The sequence below is a fragment of the Pygocentrus nattereri genome, chromosome 24 (assembly GCF_015220715.1).
Source record: "Pygocentrus nattereri isolate fPygNat1 chromosome 24, fPygNat1.pri, whole genome shotgun sequence".
In the NCBI taxonomy this organism is placed as follows: Eukaryota; Metazoa; Chordata; class Actinopteri; order Characiformes; family Serrasalmidae; genus Pygocentrus; species Pygocentrus nattereri.
In genome coordinates, this window is record NC_051234.1 from 3,281,225 (window position 1) to 3,298,345 (window position 17,121).

A 17,121-nucleotide genomic window follows, 5' to 3' on the forward strand; every position below is an offset into this window, starting at 1 on the left:
AACATTATACCAACAGTAAAATATGGTGGTGGTAGTGTGATGGTCTGGGGCTGTTTTGCTGTGTCAGGACCTGGTAGACTTGCTGTGATAAATGGAACTATGAATTCTGCTGTCTACCAAAAGATCCTGAAGGAGAATGTCCGACCATCTGTTCGTGAACTCAAGCTGAAACGAACTTGGGTTCTGCAGCAGGACAATGATCCTAAACACACCAGCAAGTCCACCACTGAATGGCTGAAGAAAAACAAAATGAAGACTTTGGAGTGGCCTAGCCAAAGTCCTGACCTGAATCCTATTGAGATGTTGTGGTATGACCTTAAGAAGGCCGTTCATGCTCGAAAACCCTCTAATGTAACTGAATTAGAACAATTCTGCAAAGATGAGTGGGCCAAAATTCCTCCAGAACGCTGTAAAAGACTCATTGCAAGTTATCGCAAATGCTTGGTTGCAGTTGTTGCTGCTAAGGGTGGCCCAACCAGTTATTAGGTTTAGGGGGCAATCACTTTTTCACACAGGGCCATGATGGTTTGGATTTTTTTTCTCCTTTAATAATAAACACCTTCATTTACAAATTGCATTTTGTGTTTACTTGTGTTGTCCTTGACTATTGTTTAAATTGGTTTGATGTTCCGAAACACTTAAGTGTGACAAACATGCAAAAAAACAGGAAATGAGGAAGGGGGCAAACACTTTTTCACACCACTGTAGTTCATCGTAGAGGAAACCTGCTCTGATTATTTACAGTGGTGGTGAAGGGAAGCACAAATACAGCTATTTTATCTACTATCCAAAACCAGCAGTCAACCTACACATGGCTTCTGAGTTTTATACGTAACGCTGACATGGCACAATAGCTGTAAATCTGGAAAAATACATTTTCTTTAGGTTCTGATTCACGTTACAGTCCCCTGGGTGCGGGTTTTCATATCACTGTTGTCGGAAGAAAATCTCGTCTCTCCGAAATGGTGACTTTACAGGAGAAGGAAAAAACCTACTTTACTTTTAATGGAAGTCAATGGAACCAGGATTTTGTCCAAGTCATTTTGGGTCATTTCTGTTAGTCCATTCATCATGAAATTTACCGACGATGTAAAAGGCAACAAGTATTTCCGAATTATGTCAAAACCTGAAAAAGGACAAAAATAGACATACAAGGTTTTTTTCCCGACAAGAGCGATAAAATGGGATGGAAAAAAAAATACTGAGTGTGTGATAAACTGAAAAACGGTTGGTTTTATTCAGCTGAAGTAAATACTTTGAAGGGCAAAGTTTTTGATTAGACGAACAAAACCAATGTTTACATCACTTCAAACCTCAAACACTCCCTGTGTATCAGCTTTTCGTAGAAGCATTGAACGGCTCAGACATCGGGTTCCTGTCACCACCACTGTGAACAATTCCGACTCTCCAGAACGGAGAATTTCACACCAAACCGCTCTGGATGACCACATATTCAGAATGGCTTTGCTCATATATTCGCAATCTTAGTGACTGAACTGTCTAGAAACGGAAGCCAAGCAGGTGGAATTTCCCTTTAAAACATTTTCCTGAATTTGGCCTAGAGCTTCCTTTTCTTCTCCGCAAGCAAAAAAACAAAAAATGATCAGTAGCTCAAATTATACCACATTCGCATAATAGAATTCCTTGAAGCCAAAACAAATATTGGCACAGATATGAGAAGGATGAAGAACTACAGAAGGCGATGGTTTCGACTTCCTTTGGCTCACAAATCTGAACGACCAGTCCAGGTTGAAGGATGTTTGATACAGTGTAAGGAAATATTCATGCAACAAACGCGTCTGTCCTTTGTGCGGCGATAGACGAGGTGCTTGAGGAGACGTTCATGCCTTAAGCAGCTCGTGCTCCTTGTCTGTTCTGCCCACTGCGTCCGGGTTGGTCAGAGGATCCAGATCAGCGAACAGGTTGAACCACGTAGAGCGATCCTTTAAGGTTTCAGGGGTGTCTGTACATCACAACCACACAAAAATGCAAAGTCGGTGAAAACTACATCACGGTCCACACAAGATTACTATTTACTATTTAAGCCTTTAAACTGCCTCATATGCCTCTCTTAACTACATAACTCGCTTATAACTCGTTTCATGGCAGTTACAGGAGTTAAATAAGGGGCATTTTGAACTGATGCTGTAAATTCAGAATCTTCCGCACGTTATCAACAGTTTCACGTGGTTGGACGTACCTCTCGCGGTGGATTTGGAAGTGATCCGATTGGCTCCAGCCGTTTGTTCAGTTGGGCCGGCGGTGCTCTGTGGATTAGCCATAGTCCAGCCTGGAAGGATGGTGGGATTGAAGCATCATCCACATGAAATGTGTCATACTAAAACTTGACGTTCTTTTCTTCTTATCTTTATTATGAATGGTGCGTTTCATACCTATCCAAGTAAATATTCATACGCTTGATGCAGCTTTAATGATCTCCAATAATGCAAAAATAATAACTTTCTTCCTATAAAGGCACAATCACAAACCCCAGACAAAAGTACTTGAGGTATGCGCTTGTCTTTAGGTATACCGCTGTTTTCGGAAGAAAACCTTGTATCTCCATTTTTATTTTTTTTCAGTTCTTGGCTTGATTTGAAAATGCTTGTTACCCTTTACGTTGTGTGTACGTTTCATGATGAATGGGCCGAAGGAAATGGCCCAAAATGGCTTGGAATAAATTCCGGTTCCATTGACTTACATTATAGAACAGAGGTTTTCTTCCTTCTCCTGTAAAGTTCTCATTTTGGAGATACCGGGTTTTCTTCCGACAACAGCGATATACTACTGAGCCAAGACATTATGACCACTTACAGATAAGCAAATAACATCACTTATCTAGTAGCAAAGGCAGATGTCGAGCTCTGGGACATACTAAATTGTAAGTAAACAGTTGGTTCATGTAGTTGACCGAAGAAATGGGCAGCGTGACGACCTGAGCAACCTTGAAAAGGCGACATCGCCACGGCCAGACGACTGGGTGTCTGAAACGACAAGGCTTGTCGAGGGCTCCTGGTCAGCAGAAGTAAGCAACTACCAACTGTGGTCTGAGGAGAGATAAACCATGAACCAGCAACAAGGTGTTGGGCACCCAAGGCTCATTGACGTAGGAGGGTAGTAAATGAGGGTAGTGGGATGTGCTGGGATAAGTTTGATCCACAGTGGCTCCACCTCCCCACCTACAAGATCCCATACCACACGTACCACAGGGCACCTTCAGAGGTCTTGTAGAATCAACGCATCGACGAGTCGGAGCTGTTTTGGTGGCACCCCGAGGTCCAAAGGCATATTAGGCAGGTAGTCATAACGTTTTGGCTCATCTGCGTACTCGTTTTAATCTGGATTTAAAAACAACTATACTATATTATATATTACTATATATTTTATTTACAACCAAGTTTGTATTGCTAGTATTCTCTGGAATGCTGTTCCAAAGTTTATGTAAGAAAATGATCTCCAGCTGAGCTGTAAGTGATCCTAGGAGTTTTCTTCAGCTGAGAGAAGTGGTCTGGATGGGGCTATAAGATAGGCTGGAGTTAGACTATTAACCCTCGATTGCACAATGTTGCCTCAGGGCAACAAACTCATTTTCCTCACTGTACAATAACATTATACACATTTAAATACAACGACAGGGTTAAAATAAAAGGGAAAAGTATGAGTAAGTCAAAAAAAGCATGTATTTGATGATATTATCTCTTAGTGGGTGTATTTAGACCTCGTTTTTAACATTCGGTATCAGGTTTTTTTTTGTTATTATAATTTGTGGAAATATGTTTGTGCCCCGCGATGGACTGGCGACCTGTCCGGGGTGTATGCTACCTAACGCCCGATGGCGGCTGGGATAGGCTCCGGCACCCCCCTGCGACCCTGAAGCGGCTGTGTGTGTGTGTGTGTGTGTGTGTTTGTTGCCTAGAAGCAACACTGTGTAACAGTGGAATGTATTTAGCCAGTCACAAGCCAGGACTCACCACTTCAGGGAACACGACTCCTGCACCCAATTACATATTTTTAATGTTTTTGAATTTAATAACTGGGTCCGAAAAATAAATCAAGGACAAGTTTATGCAAGAAAAGTGAATTGAATATATATATATATACATATACACACACACACACACACACACATATATATATATATACATATAATTGCTCCCATAATGTATGCAGTAGAGGGTTGAGAGCTTTCATAAGCATCAAAGATAAGTGATCATTTTAAGTTCACCATGTTGCACAACATACACAACACTACCAAAAGTACTGGGACAAAGAAAATGTCAGAAAATGCTGCATATTATCAGATTACCTTAGAGGGGCGATTACAGGGAGCTGCTAAGGACAGACGTCAGTACGTGCCGCCCTGAGATGGTCATCTCGGTTTACTGGACGGCTTGCCCACCTTCTTGGTGCCAGAAATCACTGATTACAGAACATCAACAATATCAACAGATGTTCTGGCCAGGGATGAACTACTGCATTTCCCAATAAAAGGACATTTGCACTGAATTACAGTCCCTGTCAATCCTGGTTCTCATAATCCTGAAAACATTCGGATATAAAGATATAAAATTGATACTAATTAATAAATGAACTAAACTGCTTCAACTGCTTAACATCATTTTGATGTCTTCGTCATTATTAATGTTGGAAACAGTAAAAAATGAGCGCGAGCAAACGTTTAGCTGCTGCTCTATATGTCCCAATACTTTTGGTTGATGAGCTACATAGTAAGAGCCTCTTTACCTGAGACTGCAGACTGCAAGTTGTGAATGTTCTGGTCTAGCAGGCGTGAAGGGAGGAAGAATGAACCCTTCTCCTCCTCCAGCTGGACATCTGACAGTCCGGCAGCACTGCTGCTTCCGCTGTCCAGGCACTCATCCTCCCCGAACACCTCCCTCCACTCGCGGGAGAAATCGCCCTCCTCCAACGAGCTCGAGCCCAATATCTCGCTCAGCAGACTCAGGCTGTCCTTCTCCTGACCACTGCTGGACAGCGCCTCCTCTAGGCCTGGACACACACACAGGTCATTTGCATCAGCGCTATTCTGGAGTTTATTTCTCTTTTTCCAATTTTTATTTCATCATTTCTTTTGTAGTGAAAAGCGAAGTGCATAGACTTTCACAGGAAAGGTTCAAAGGTTCATTTTAAAGGTCTCATATTTAAAATATGGGGACAAAAAACATTAGACGTGACCTGTGCAAAAGTTATGGCACATTTATTGTTTTGTTTCATGTTAAATTCAACAAATCAACAGAACTTGCACACTAATCAACACAATGTAATCTGAATGGATCTGTTTAAAACTTGTCCGTATGGCAGGATATGTGAATTACTTCTGATTGGCTGCCTGTTTTGTGCCTTATTCATTATTCATTATTGTGTCTGTAGGACCCAAACTCAGTGTGAACGGGCAGTTGGTGGTCATATGTAAGTGTGCCCATGGTTGTGACATCATAACCATAATGAAAAGTGAACGTGGGCTGTTTTTGTGTCTTAGTTTCCATTTCAGCCCTTTAATACTGGACCATTTACAGACTGTGTTTAGGTTATTGGATAAATTGCATTTAGACTTATGGCAGATGGGGGCTGTACCTGACTGACTCGTGTCCTTATTTAGATCCTCTTCTTCTATTGAAATAAGTCTGAGGAATTAAAGGAATGAGGGACATTTTAGTGCAATAACACCATCATCATCACAGATATATAACCGGCAATGCAGAGAGAGTCTTTTACGTGTCCTCTGTGGTTGGTTGGTCCTCTTCCTCTGTTTTTGCCTTGTTTTTCTTTTTCACTCTTTTCTTTGCTCCCTGATCAGAACCTTTATTCTGCAGCATCTAAAAAAAAACTAAGTTGTGAGTGTGATGTAAAATGACTTAATTAGTGACTTAATTAGTGACTTAATTAGTATTAATTACCATCGTACTTTGTGCCTTAAAAAATACCAGAATGGGACTTAATTAAAGGAAAATGTCCCAAAGTTTTCTAAATGTCTGCATAGGAAAAAGGTTGAGATGTCTAGTAAGTCATTCAGGTTGGTTCGACAGGAAACGCTCTGTTCCAGAGAAGCTTACAGAGTCCGAATTCTTCAGTGGTGGTTAATGGAACCAGACATCTGAAGAGTTTGACGTTATAAAAGCTCTCACACAGAAAGTTATTAAATGAAATGGTTATTAGGCCGAAGACATTGTTTACGACAGTTTTAACATAAATACATTTTGCCCAAATGTATCTATTCACAGCGCAGAGGTACATGCAGCAAAATAGTCCCCCCAAAAAACTTTTTTTTTTCCGACTTAACACATAAAACAACATATAAAAACTACCATCACATATAAAAATATGAATAACCATCAGTATAACATTTAAAAACCCGCAAAACCTTAGTTTTAGGTTTAGGATAGTGGATTAAACGGCTATATTTGTGTTGTAGACGGTGTAACCGCTGGTTCCCATCACTACCACTGTCAAGAAATCCATCAAGTTTATCTACAACGACCCGTTTCACTTCAAACCACTCTCAATGACTTCGTTTACATCAGAACAACTGAATTATGCATGTTATGCATATATTTTGAAAAATCGGTGGAATTCCTCATTAATAAGACACAAGGTTACTGTAACACAAGCAAGCATGAGCATTTAAAATTATTCTTTATAGTCAAGTGTGGAAAAAATCAGCCACTCTGCGCAGAATTCACTCTCATTCCCATATTATTCCTTCATATTATGGAGTTTGTACAGAAAGTTCCTTTAAAACTAGAGGAAGGGCATTAACGGAAGTTCTGCTCTGACCTTAAGCGCTGAGAGATCGTAGGTCTGGCAGCCTTTGAAGCTCTCGTGGATGGCGGCCATGGTGTGAGATGTTTTCTCCCAGAAATGCAACAGCGTGGTCTGCAGTTTGGACAAAAACAAAGCAACGATTGCTGAAGTGTTGCATTTGCCCTTAAAGGGCAATTCTACCAATATTTTAAAACACCTTCTTATGAAGAGGTACATGTGGGTGTTGTAAGGCAAAGTAGTTCCCAATAATGTTTTTTTTTTTTTCCTTCTCAAATTTATCACCAGTTTACTGTCAGAATTAGATATAAAGCTCTGTTACAGACTTCATGAAACCTGGTTCCTATCATTGCCGCTGTGAAGAAATCAAAGCTGGTAAGCTGCTGCACAATTAACCATTTCACACCAGACCTGTCTGGCTTTGACTTTCACATCCCACAAACAGAATGGCTTAGGCTAAGTTGCTCGATTCGGTTCTGTCTATTTAAACGGGTTTGCATTGTGTTTCCTACAGAAGACATTAGCCCAAACCAGCTTTTCAGGTCTGAGAATACAAGTGGACATTTTCAAGGCTTTTCAGTTTCCACAGGTTTAAGATTTTTGCCCTGAAAATGACCAACATTTTATTTTCAAAGCAACTTCACAAGACATGCAAAGGCGTACTTGAGTATTTAAGGACATATGTCTGTATCCATAATATTAATATACGGCATTCTTGACTCGACTTCTGCTGTAGAGATTCCATTACATGGGAATGTAGCTTTATAACAGCGTTAGTAATGGAAGAAATGAGGTCATGACAATTATGACAATACAGTGTTATTTACACTGCTGTTTAAATGTTCGGAATCACTTTCCACATGAACAATTTTTGTGGTTTAACAGCATTTTTTGTCATTATACTGCACCTCATACAATGTGGATTTAAACATCATCATCTACTTTATTTACAATTCCAAGAGTTCTGTGAGAAAGGAGTTGTCACGATATTGGCCCTTCCCAGTCCTGTCCATGTGTTCGTGTTGTTTTGGTTTAGCCCGCTTGTTCTTTGTTTTGTTTTTTTAGTCCAGCCCCCTTGTTTCACGACTCCACCCCTGATTGTCTCCACCTGTTTCCCGCCTGTCCCTCGGGTTTCCCCTGTGCTTTGCTCTTTGTTTTCGCTGGTCTTTGTTTGCTTTGTTGGAGTTTGTTGTACTGGTCTATGTACTGTTGTTTGTTCTGTTCTGCTTGTTCTGTTGGATTCTGGTTTATGTCATTCTGGATTTGCCCTTAATAAACGTCGCTTATCTCCGCATATGCGTCCGCCACCTCGCTCCCCGTTACAGGAGTGAATAAAATTATTTTTAGTCCAATTCTCTGCCTCCAGATTGAATCACCTGGATAATTTTATTACTTATTATTTTATTATCAAAAGTTTGGGCGGCATGGTGGCGCGGGGGGGTGGTTAACGCTGTTGCCTCACAGCAAGTAGAGCCTGGGTTCGATTCCCCGGCCGGGTGACCGGCGTCCTCTCTGTGCATGTTCTCCCCGTGTCTGCGTGGGTTTCCTCTGGGTTCTCCGGTTTCCCCCAAGAGAGACCAATTGGACATGCTAAATTGTCCCTAGATATGTATGTTTGTCTGTCTGCCCTGCGATGGACTGGCGATCTGTCCAGGGTGTATCCCGCCCTCCGCCCGACGACCGCTGGGATAGGCTCCAGCACCCAGAAGGAGAAGTGGCTTAGAAGATGTGTGTGTATCATAAGTTGATGTCATACAGCTTTCTTAGTCATTTCAGAACCGGCTACAGCTCAGTTAATCGTTCTACACAGATGCTTAATCTTTATTTTCAGCTCTGTAGTATCCAACTGATTGATCCAACCTATGAAGTTCCACAGGACTAACAGAATCAGTTCACAAACGTTTCTGCAACTAAATTGGTTTCACTGGAAAAAAAAACATTTCAAACTTTGTAGCTTTAGTGTAGTGTTAGTACTTAAAATGAATACTAACATAAGCTGTTCTTAAACACTCAAGTACTGCTTTTTAAAATTGTTATTCAGTGCCTCTATGAAGGTGGACTAGTGTTAGCAAAATGCCATTAGATCACAGTAGTGCTATCACAGTCGTTTGAGGTTAGAGTGACGTACCTGGTAGTTTGTGAGAACATGAGAAAGCAGGTTACAACGGCTGGCTCCCAGTAAATCCACCTTCTGGCAAACGTCATTCTTCAGCTTGTCAAAGCTCGTCTTGGTGAGACGCACCTGCGCCTGAACCTGCAGGAAGCAAAACAGTTCAAAACTGCTAACTTACTAAAGCCTTAATAAGTCGTGGCCACACATTATTTTAATTTATACGGCATGCCACCAGCAGGGCTCCATAGTAAAGAGATTTTATTCAAAGCTATTTGAACGGTTTTGGTCCATTCCTCATTAAATGATCACACAATGAAAAGACAGCTGCAACTGTACTGTAATTTACAGTAAAGGAGTCTGTAATTAAGTCCTTACATTTTAATAGTGCAGCAAAATGATAAAGTAATAACTCTGGACTTTTAAAGGTTATGAGTATGGTTAATGAAAGTTAAAGGGAACCTTACTTCAGGATACCGTCAAGTAAATCTACTGCAGACTTACACCTATTCTAAAAAAAATATACACCATATTATAATTGTGTATCAAGATCAAGAGGAATCTGAGTTTTCCGTGTGCTACTTAGTTTCCTCTCCCTGCATAAAAGACGCTCCATGCTGCCTTTATTGTTGGATGCACTGCAATAATTTATGAGCTAGTGAAGGAACATAAAGGAACGCAATTCGCTCTGCTATGGACTTGCTTATTATTGATCCAATTCATCACCGTAACAATAAAAGGCCATTAATATGTAAAGTATCCTAGTCATACAACCATACAATCAAATGCTTTGATATGATCAAATATGATTTTCGCAATGTTTGCATATTCAGTATCACATACCAAACCAAATAAATATCTGCTTTTCGTTTGGCCTCAGGGGTCAACCTGAAAAGCAGAAGTGTGCTCTGAGTGTGTCCGACCTTGCGGAATTTCTCCATCTGTTTGTGCGTGTCGGGGTCAAGCTCCTGAGACACATCCTTCATCCACAGCAGCGCCCCCCGGTACTCCGTCCTGGCCTGCTCCATCCTGTTCACGGTCAGCCACGTGTCTGAGATGGCCCTGTAACGAAACGTCTCCACCTCCTGGTACAGGCGGCACAGCGGGACACGCAACGCCAGCCTAGAGAACATGGTCAAACCTGAGTCCGGCTCAGCGCAGTGATGAACGATGCTTTAAAGTAAATCAGGGCATAAATCTCTGACCTCTGAACGACCCAATTCGGTTTGATTACACTCGTCTTAGATTACACTGCATAAACATGACTGAAGGGACCTTTTATACAGCAGTGGAATATACGGTCAAATGGAAAAGTTTGGGTACACCTCGTTAATGGACATGTTTTTTGACCATTCGTATAACGCTGTCAATAACATAAACAACACAAAAGCTTTTCTTCTTTACATTTAAAATGAGTGAACACTTTGTTGAATTAATTATAACCAATTGACCCGTTCCAAAATTGTTAAATCGTGATCCACTAATGCATTTTTCCTACTCTCAATATTTCGTTTAAAAGTCGCTAAAAGTGAAAGAGCACTCGTTGGCATAATCTCAGTTCCCACACAGCCCCTATCAGTTCTTCTGATTTATGCGGAACGTCAGTATTCCTTTAAAAAGTAATATTCAGAGTGTAGATGTAAATCCGTATTAATGAATCGACTATTTTTTATTTCTTTTTTATGTGTTTGGTCAGTTGTTGGACTCCAGAGTATACGAGTTGTCAGAGCTGACCTTTGCTGAGAGGAGAAGCAGAGGGCTTTTCCCGTAGCCTGCATGATCTTCCCCGCTCGGCTTTTGTCCTGAGACCCCTGCGAACGCAGGAAGCGGCCCAACTCGTTCTCCTCCTGAGATAAAACTGAGGGGAAAAATTCTGGCTTATAGAAAAGCGAATCATATTCGGTTCAAACTTCAGTTATTAAACTTAAGAATAGATATTCAGCGAATTATTCAGTAATTCAAACACAAAACTGTAAACAAAGTGCACCTACAATCATACCAACATTCATATCTCGTGCTTTATATGTCGATTTTAAAACGCTACAACAATTCAGTGTAGAGATTCCGTGTTGTTGCCTATTATGCCGGCATTTCATAGTCATAAGCACTTCAAAGGGATCAGTCAACAAACGTTCACACCACAGCAGAGAAGCGCTGAAACGATTCCAGGACAGGTCAAATCTTTTTGTCCTTGCTGCCGATGACGAAACGAAACAGCAGTCTATTTTGGGTTTAATTAAGAGTTTTAAATTGAACTGTAAAATGAACTTTCCTGTCAATTGAGCAGATAAAAACTGGTCTGTGAGCAGCGGCATAGGTTTCATTTCAACTTCCGGTGGCTGCCCATTCCACCTGACCCATCGTCCTTACACTCACCCCTTGTCTTTGACGTTTATTTACCCAGAACAGTGTAGCCAGAGGGAGAGATGCTCTATGATGAGCAATTAATCTACTTTAACGAACTAACTGTCTTCGGAGTGAAACTCAACTAGAAATTTGAATGTAATGTTAGCACCAACGGGTGTTCTACAAGAGTTTATCCCATCGAGCGGCAGATAACAATCTGACAATATCTGACATCATGACAGGTAGCTTGCTTTGTTTACTCCACTTCCAATCATCTTTGAAATGATGGCTAGATAAATGTTGGATGATCTCCTTGGAACAGTCCAGCTCCGCCCCCTCATTATCTCCATCACCTGTTGCTTGTTGTTTTAGATCGTCTCTGGTTCCGGTCTTAGCCGTTTCTATGAGCGTGCCTCTTTAGTTCATGTGATTTTGGACTTTGATCTCTATTTGTTGATGACCGGATTGATGGATTTGCCTTCGTCTTGTGATCTTGTGACTATTCCCTGTCGAAGTTCTCCCGGTGATACTTCTTATAACATGAGACATCTTCATGATTTTAAATAATAAACATGCTGTTTTCTGAATTAGTTCATTATTAGAAGCTAGATTACAGTGTTATGGAAAAAGACAGATAATATTACATTTACTAGACGCGACTTACAATTTGGGCATTTTTTTTATACAGGTAGGCGAAGGTGGTGTTAGGAGTCTTGCCCAAGGACTGCTGTTGGTATAGCGTAGGGTGCTTACCCAGGCAGGGGATGGAACCCCAGTCTACAGCATAGAAGGCACAGGTGTTATCCACTACACTAACCAACCACTATACTGCTATCTTGACTTAATTTGGGGAAAATCTGGGAACAAAAGAAAGTGACAATACTGCTGAAAGAAGAGCTGTTTAGCTCTTTAAGGAGCCTATAGTGAAATATTGAACGAACTATTGGCGGATTAAACCCAGTCCACTCGCAGCCACTCCCAAATCTACGCCTATGTGTGTACGTATGACAGAAGAGAGCATGACTCCGTACAACATATTCTTCTCTGGTACTGTTCGATCACTTTGAGGAGCTCCATGCACGTCCTCTGCACAGAGTGAAACACCTGCAGAGGCCCAGACACAGAAAAACAGAGGATGAAGTACTGAGATTTGAGTACGACTCATTTTCAGAATCACTCGTCGCTGAGCATTTCGATATTACCTCGAGTTTGGCATCCAAGTCTGCGTCCGAGGCGACCACATGCTCGTCTTCCTTCTTCCCCGTGACTTTGATTAGCGTCTGTTTGGTTTTCCAGTACTTCTGCTGGAACTTGTTCACCACAGAGGAGTCTTGACTTTGGACAAAACGATCCAAATACTCCCGCGGGAAGCCACTGTTGAAACAAACGTAACGTACAACATTAATAAACATGCTTCGCTCAGTGAAAACAACGATATCTTTGATTGTCAACACTTACTAGTTTCCCCCGTCCATGTTTTCTAATGCGCTGAAACGGAAAAGGAACAGATTTAAGGCATAAATAAGCAAAATAACAAACACGGTTATAACACATTGTGGTGAGAGTAGAGAGCAGGTGGAAGAGAATCTGGAGAGGTGGAGGTTTGCACTGGAGAGGAGAGGAATGAAGGTCAGTAGAGACAAGACGGAATACATGTGTGTGAATGAGAGGGAGGCAGGTGGAAAGGTGAAGATGCAAGGAGTAGAGGTCGTAAAGGTGGATGACTTCAAATATCTTGGATCAACCATCCAGAGCAATGGACAGTGCAGAAAAGAGGTGAAGAAGAGGGTGCAGGCAGGATGGAGTGGGTGGAGACGGGTGTCAGGGCTGATGTGTGACAGAAGGATAGCAGCAAGAGTGAAAGGGAAGGTTTACAAGACAGTAGTGCGTCCTGCTATGATGTCTGGTTTGGAGACTGTGGCTCTGTCTAAAAGACAGGAGGCTGAGCTGAAGGTGGCGGAGATGAAGATGCTGAGATTTTCGTTGGGAGTGACAAGGCTGGACAAGATTAGATATGAGCAGATCAGAGGGACGGTGAAGGTGGAGCAGTTTGGAGATAAAGCCAGAGAGGCCAGGTTGAGATGGTTTGGACATGTGTTGAGGAGGAATAGTGGATATATTGGGCAAAGAATGTTGGAGATGGAGCTGCCGGGCAGAAGGAGAAGAGGTAGACCTCAGAGAAGGTTTATGGATGTAGTGAAGGTGGACATGGAGATGGTTGGTGTAAAAGTAGAGGAGGCAAGATGGAGGCAGATGATCCGCTGTGGCGACCCCTAAAGGGAGCAGCCGAAAGAAGAAGAACAACAACAAACACAGATATCATGTGACGGCATTTCAATTAACCAGGACGCTGCCCACAGGACACTGTCGGCTGGATGTTTCCGGTTGGTGGACTGTTCTCGGTCCAGCAGCGACACTGAGGTGTTTAAAAACTCCAGCAGCACTGCTGTGTCTGATCCACTCAGACCAGCGCAACCCACACTAACGGACCATCGTCAGATCAGTGTTACTGCAGTGCTGAGAATGAAATAATACCTGCTCTGTGGGGGTCCTGTGGGGGTCCTCACCATTGAAGAACAGGGTAAAACAGATGGACTACAGTCTGTAACTGTAGAACTACAAAGCGCATCTATACAGTAAGTGGAGCTGATAAGATGCACAGTAAGTATCTACATCAGTACTGAATACTGACACTGTGTCAACCCCAACACTCACTCACTCTCATTGTCTCTTTCCCCCCCTGATACCTACAGCCCATTTGGAATGACTGCAAAACATCATGAGGCTGAAGTTCCACCTTAATTGGTGTGGCAGAGCCTGAGGAGGATGCACCATTTAAGGTGGACCGGCGGATTCGTCTAAGAAGGTGGCGAATGAGAAGACTGGGTTAATCCAAGATCCTTCATTGACATACTCAGGCAGTCAAGGCCTGCTGTACATCATTTAAACCCCAGCCCAGCTTCCACTAACCTGCTCAGCACGCAGGGGATTGGAGACCACCTCTCCCACCTTTCCCACCTCTCCCTCCATCACCCAGACTCTTAATAAAACCGAGCTAATCTGAGCTAAAAGTGCAGTTTATCAGCACGAATCCCTCCATCCGGATCCCACATCCACATCCACATCCAACCACAGCTCAGCTTCTCCCTCAGCAGCTTAGCCCCTGCTTCGGCCTATCAAAGCACAAAAACACTCCTCCTCCGTCTGTAGGCATAGAATGTAACTGAAATATGGGCTATGGATATTAATAGTAAACGTGTCTTACCGTCGTGGCTATTAAACCATGAATAGTTTAATCCATCCTCTCTCTCTCTCTCTCTCTCTCTCTCTCTCTCTCTCTCTCTCTCTCATCCTCATCCGTCACTCACCAGCTGGTCTCACTGCGCCTGCGCCAGAGCCGGTTTATGAGGAGCCTGGCCACTCCCTATTGCTCCTGTTATATCAAAAACAGGCCGGCTGAACAGCAGAGGGCGCCCGCGAGCGAGTCCTCAATGAATGGGAGTGAATGGAACCCAACGGCTAAAAACGAGCAGTTTAAATAGTTTCTAATCGCTCAGAACTTTCCTTTAATTTCAGACAGTATAAGGATGGATTTCACTAAAAACCAGAGAAAACTCGCCTGCATGTCTCCTTTATTCTACACTAAACGGGTTTGGGGCAGCAGGAGGCGGGGCTTTACTGCTAGAGCGGGATGATTGATTGGCGAGCGGAGCAGCTCATTGGCTGTTCGCGCTCTCTGACGTCATGGGCGTACGTTTTAAACTCCTATAGCTCGAGTTTAAAAGTTTTTAAAAATATAGCAGCGGTGTTAAAATGCTTTACGCTGCTCTGTGTTCGGGAAATGATCGAATTCTTTTACATTAAAAATGTTTCAGCTTTTTTTTTTTTTTTGCTCAAGCATATCAACCCCTTCATTTTGCACTCGCTCGGGAGCGCCCCCTAGCGTTTGAGAAAACCCGAAGACATTGCGGAGTGGAAACTCTCCTCTCTACAGGTTCTCTGGTGGTACTGCGGTAACAGCTCCTCATGCAGGGTCGACCTTTGTGGCTGTGACTGTGAATCAGAAATACATACATACATACTTACCTAACTATAAAACAGCTAAATTGTCATTTTCTCTCAAATGGAGTAGCCCTACGACTTTCAGAAATCCTGTGTAATTCCTGCTGATGGTTCAATGGTTCATGTGTAAACAGAGAGAATACTGTGAGCAGCAAACAGGTGAGTAAACACTGGACAAAGCCTTGTTCACTTTCCTAATGGAAGCAGCTGGCAGTGGTCAAATGACACGCTTTGTGATGACCAGTTTCCACGCGTCCTCTACAGAGAACACAATTCTCATTTTTAGCCAACGTTAAAGTTCAACATACTGAAAAAATGAAGCATGTGCCATAACCTTTGTATAGGCCACATTTTATGTTGAACTTTTTCCATCATGTTAAATGAGAACTGTTCACAGTGGTGGTGATGGGAACCAGACGTCTGCAGAGTTTATTGCCTCCCACACTGAAAGTGTAAGGTAAGGTTTTGGCTTAGAACCCATTTTTTCGTCCATTTGTTAACGGCAGAGGGTGCTCCAAAGAAAGACTTGCCACTTTTATCATAACTTTATATGAAGAAATTTAGAAAACTCATGTAGGTTCACTGGTGGGTTTGGCTAGTGACTATTTAAAAATGCTAGATTTGTGTTGACCTCCTGTTCGTATCATTACCACTGTAAAGACATCTGAGTCTGTAAGTTTCTCTATGATGAGCTATTTCACACCAGGACACTTTGAATGTGTTTGTTTACATCTCAGTAATAGAATAATACATATAGCCCACAAATGAAGGCTGTATTCAGTTATGCTTTGCAGGAATCTCAGCTGTGGTGGGACTGGCTGTCATATAGAACCGTTTGTACACCAAGTAGACCAGCAACGATAGAGCTGTGTGCAGTTTTATCCTTCATGTAAAATAATATTATTAGTGTTCTAAAATGTTTGGACTTTCTCTTGATAGGTTCACTGTTCATGAGTTGGGTGGTGCTGTCGTCTCACGGCAATAAGGGCCTGGGTTCGATTCCCCGGCCGGGTGACCAGGGTTCCCTCCCACAGTCAGGCCCTGTGTGAACATGCGTGTGTGTGTGTGTGTGTGTGTGTGTGTCTGCCCTGTGAAGGACAGGCGACCTACACCCCCCATAGGCTCCAGCACCCCTGGAATCCAGGAGTATAAGCGTCTTAGATGTGAAGAACTGAGTCGTCATGACTGCTCCTCAATAGGACTTTGTGCTGGTGGAGATTGAAGCATTTCTACCTGCATGATTTCTTATTTAGGAGCAATTAGGAGCAATTAGGAGCTTAACTTTGGTTAATTAATATCCTTTTTGGTTTATATGGTTTGTTTTGTCGTTATTTTCTCCCCGGCCCAGAGGACGTTTGATTTTCCAAGTGAAAGTAAGCTAACACGTCCTCCACAGAGAACACATTGAATATGGAATAATTTATTTTATTTTAGTGCACAATTTATATTTACTTTTCATTTGTTAACACATTGCAAAAAATTGTGCGCCATAACTTGCATAGACCACATTTTATGTTTTATTTCCCCCCCAATATGTTCAGCAAATCCACAGCAATTGTGCATGAACATGTGTTCAATTCAAATCTGGGGAAAATATCAGATCTGCATTGCTGTCAGCTGAAGCTCAAGGCTTCAGCATGAAAGTCACCAAAGAACAAGTGGTATCGTTCCATCTCCAGTACATCACTGCTGTCGGAACAAAACCCCGTATCTCCATTTTTGTCGTTTTTCAGGTTTAGACGCGACTTGAGAGTACCTGTGTTCCTATATATTGTGTGTAAATTTCATGATGAATGGACCGACAGAAATGATCTAAAATTACTTGG

General features: G+C 42.2%; 1 protein-coding gene across 2 annotated transcripts; it reads right to left on the minus strand.

The window, feature by feature from the left end:
* Positions 1 to 601: 601 nt before the first annotated feature.
* ica1 (islet cell autoantigen 1) lies at positions 602 to 14,596 on the minus strand. Of its 2 annotated transcripts, none has more exons than XM_017708706.2 (13): positions 14,499 to 14,596; positions 12,692 to 12,721; positions 12,436 to 12,607; positions 12,265 to 12,337; positions 10,622 to 10,745; positions 9,811 to 10,009; positions 8,906 to 9,031; positions 6,793 to 6,891; positions 5,734 to 5,834; positions 5,593 to 5,642; positions 4,744 to 5,007; positions 2,201 to 2,290; positions 602 to 1,963 (listed from the first exon to the last, which is right to left on the minus strand). In XM_017708706.2, the coding sequence occupies exons 2-13, from the start codon at positions 12,706 to 12,708 to the stop codon at positions 1,842 to 1,844; spliced, it is 1,437 nt and encodes a 478-aa protein (XP_017564195.1). In that variant the 5' UTR covers positions 12,709 to 12,721; positions 14,499 to 14,596; the 3' UTR covers positions 602 to 1,841. The 2 variants fall into 2 exon arrangements, with proteins under 2 accessions (XP_017564195.1, XP_037389662.1); XM_037533765.1 differs by lacking the exon at positions 14,499 to 14,596 and adding an exon at positions 13,769 to 13,790.
* Between the last annotated feature and the right edge of the window lie 2,525 nt (positions 14,597 to 17,121).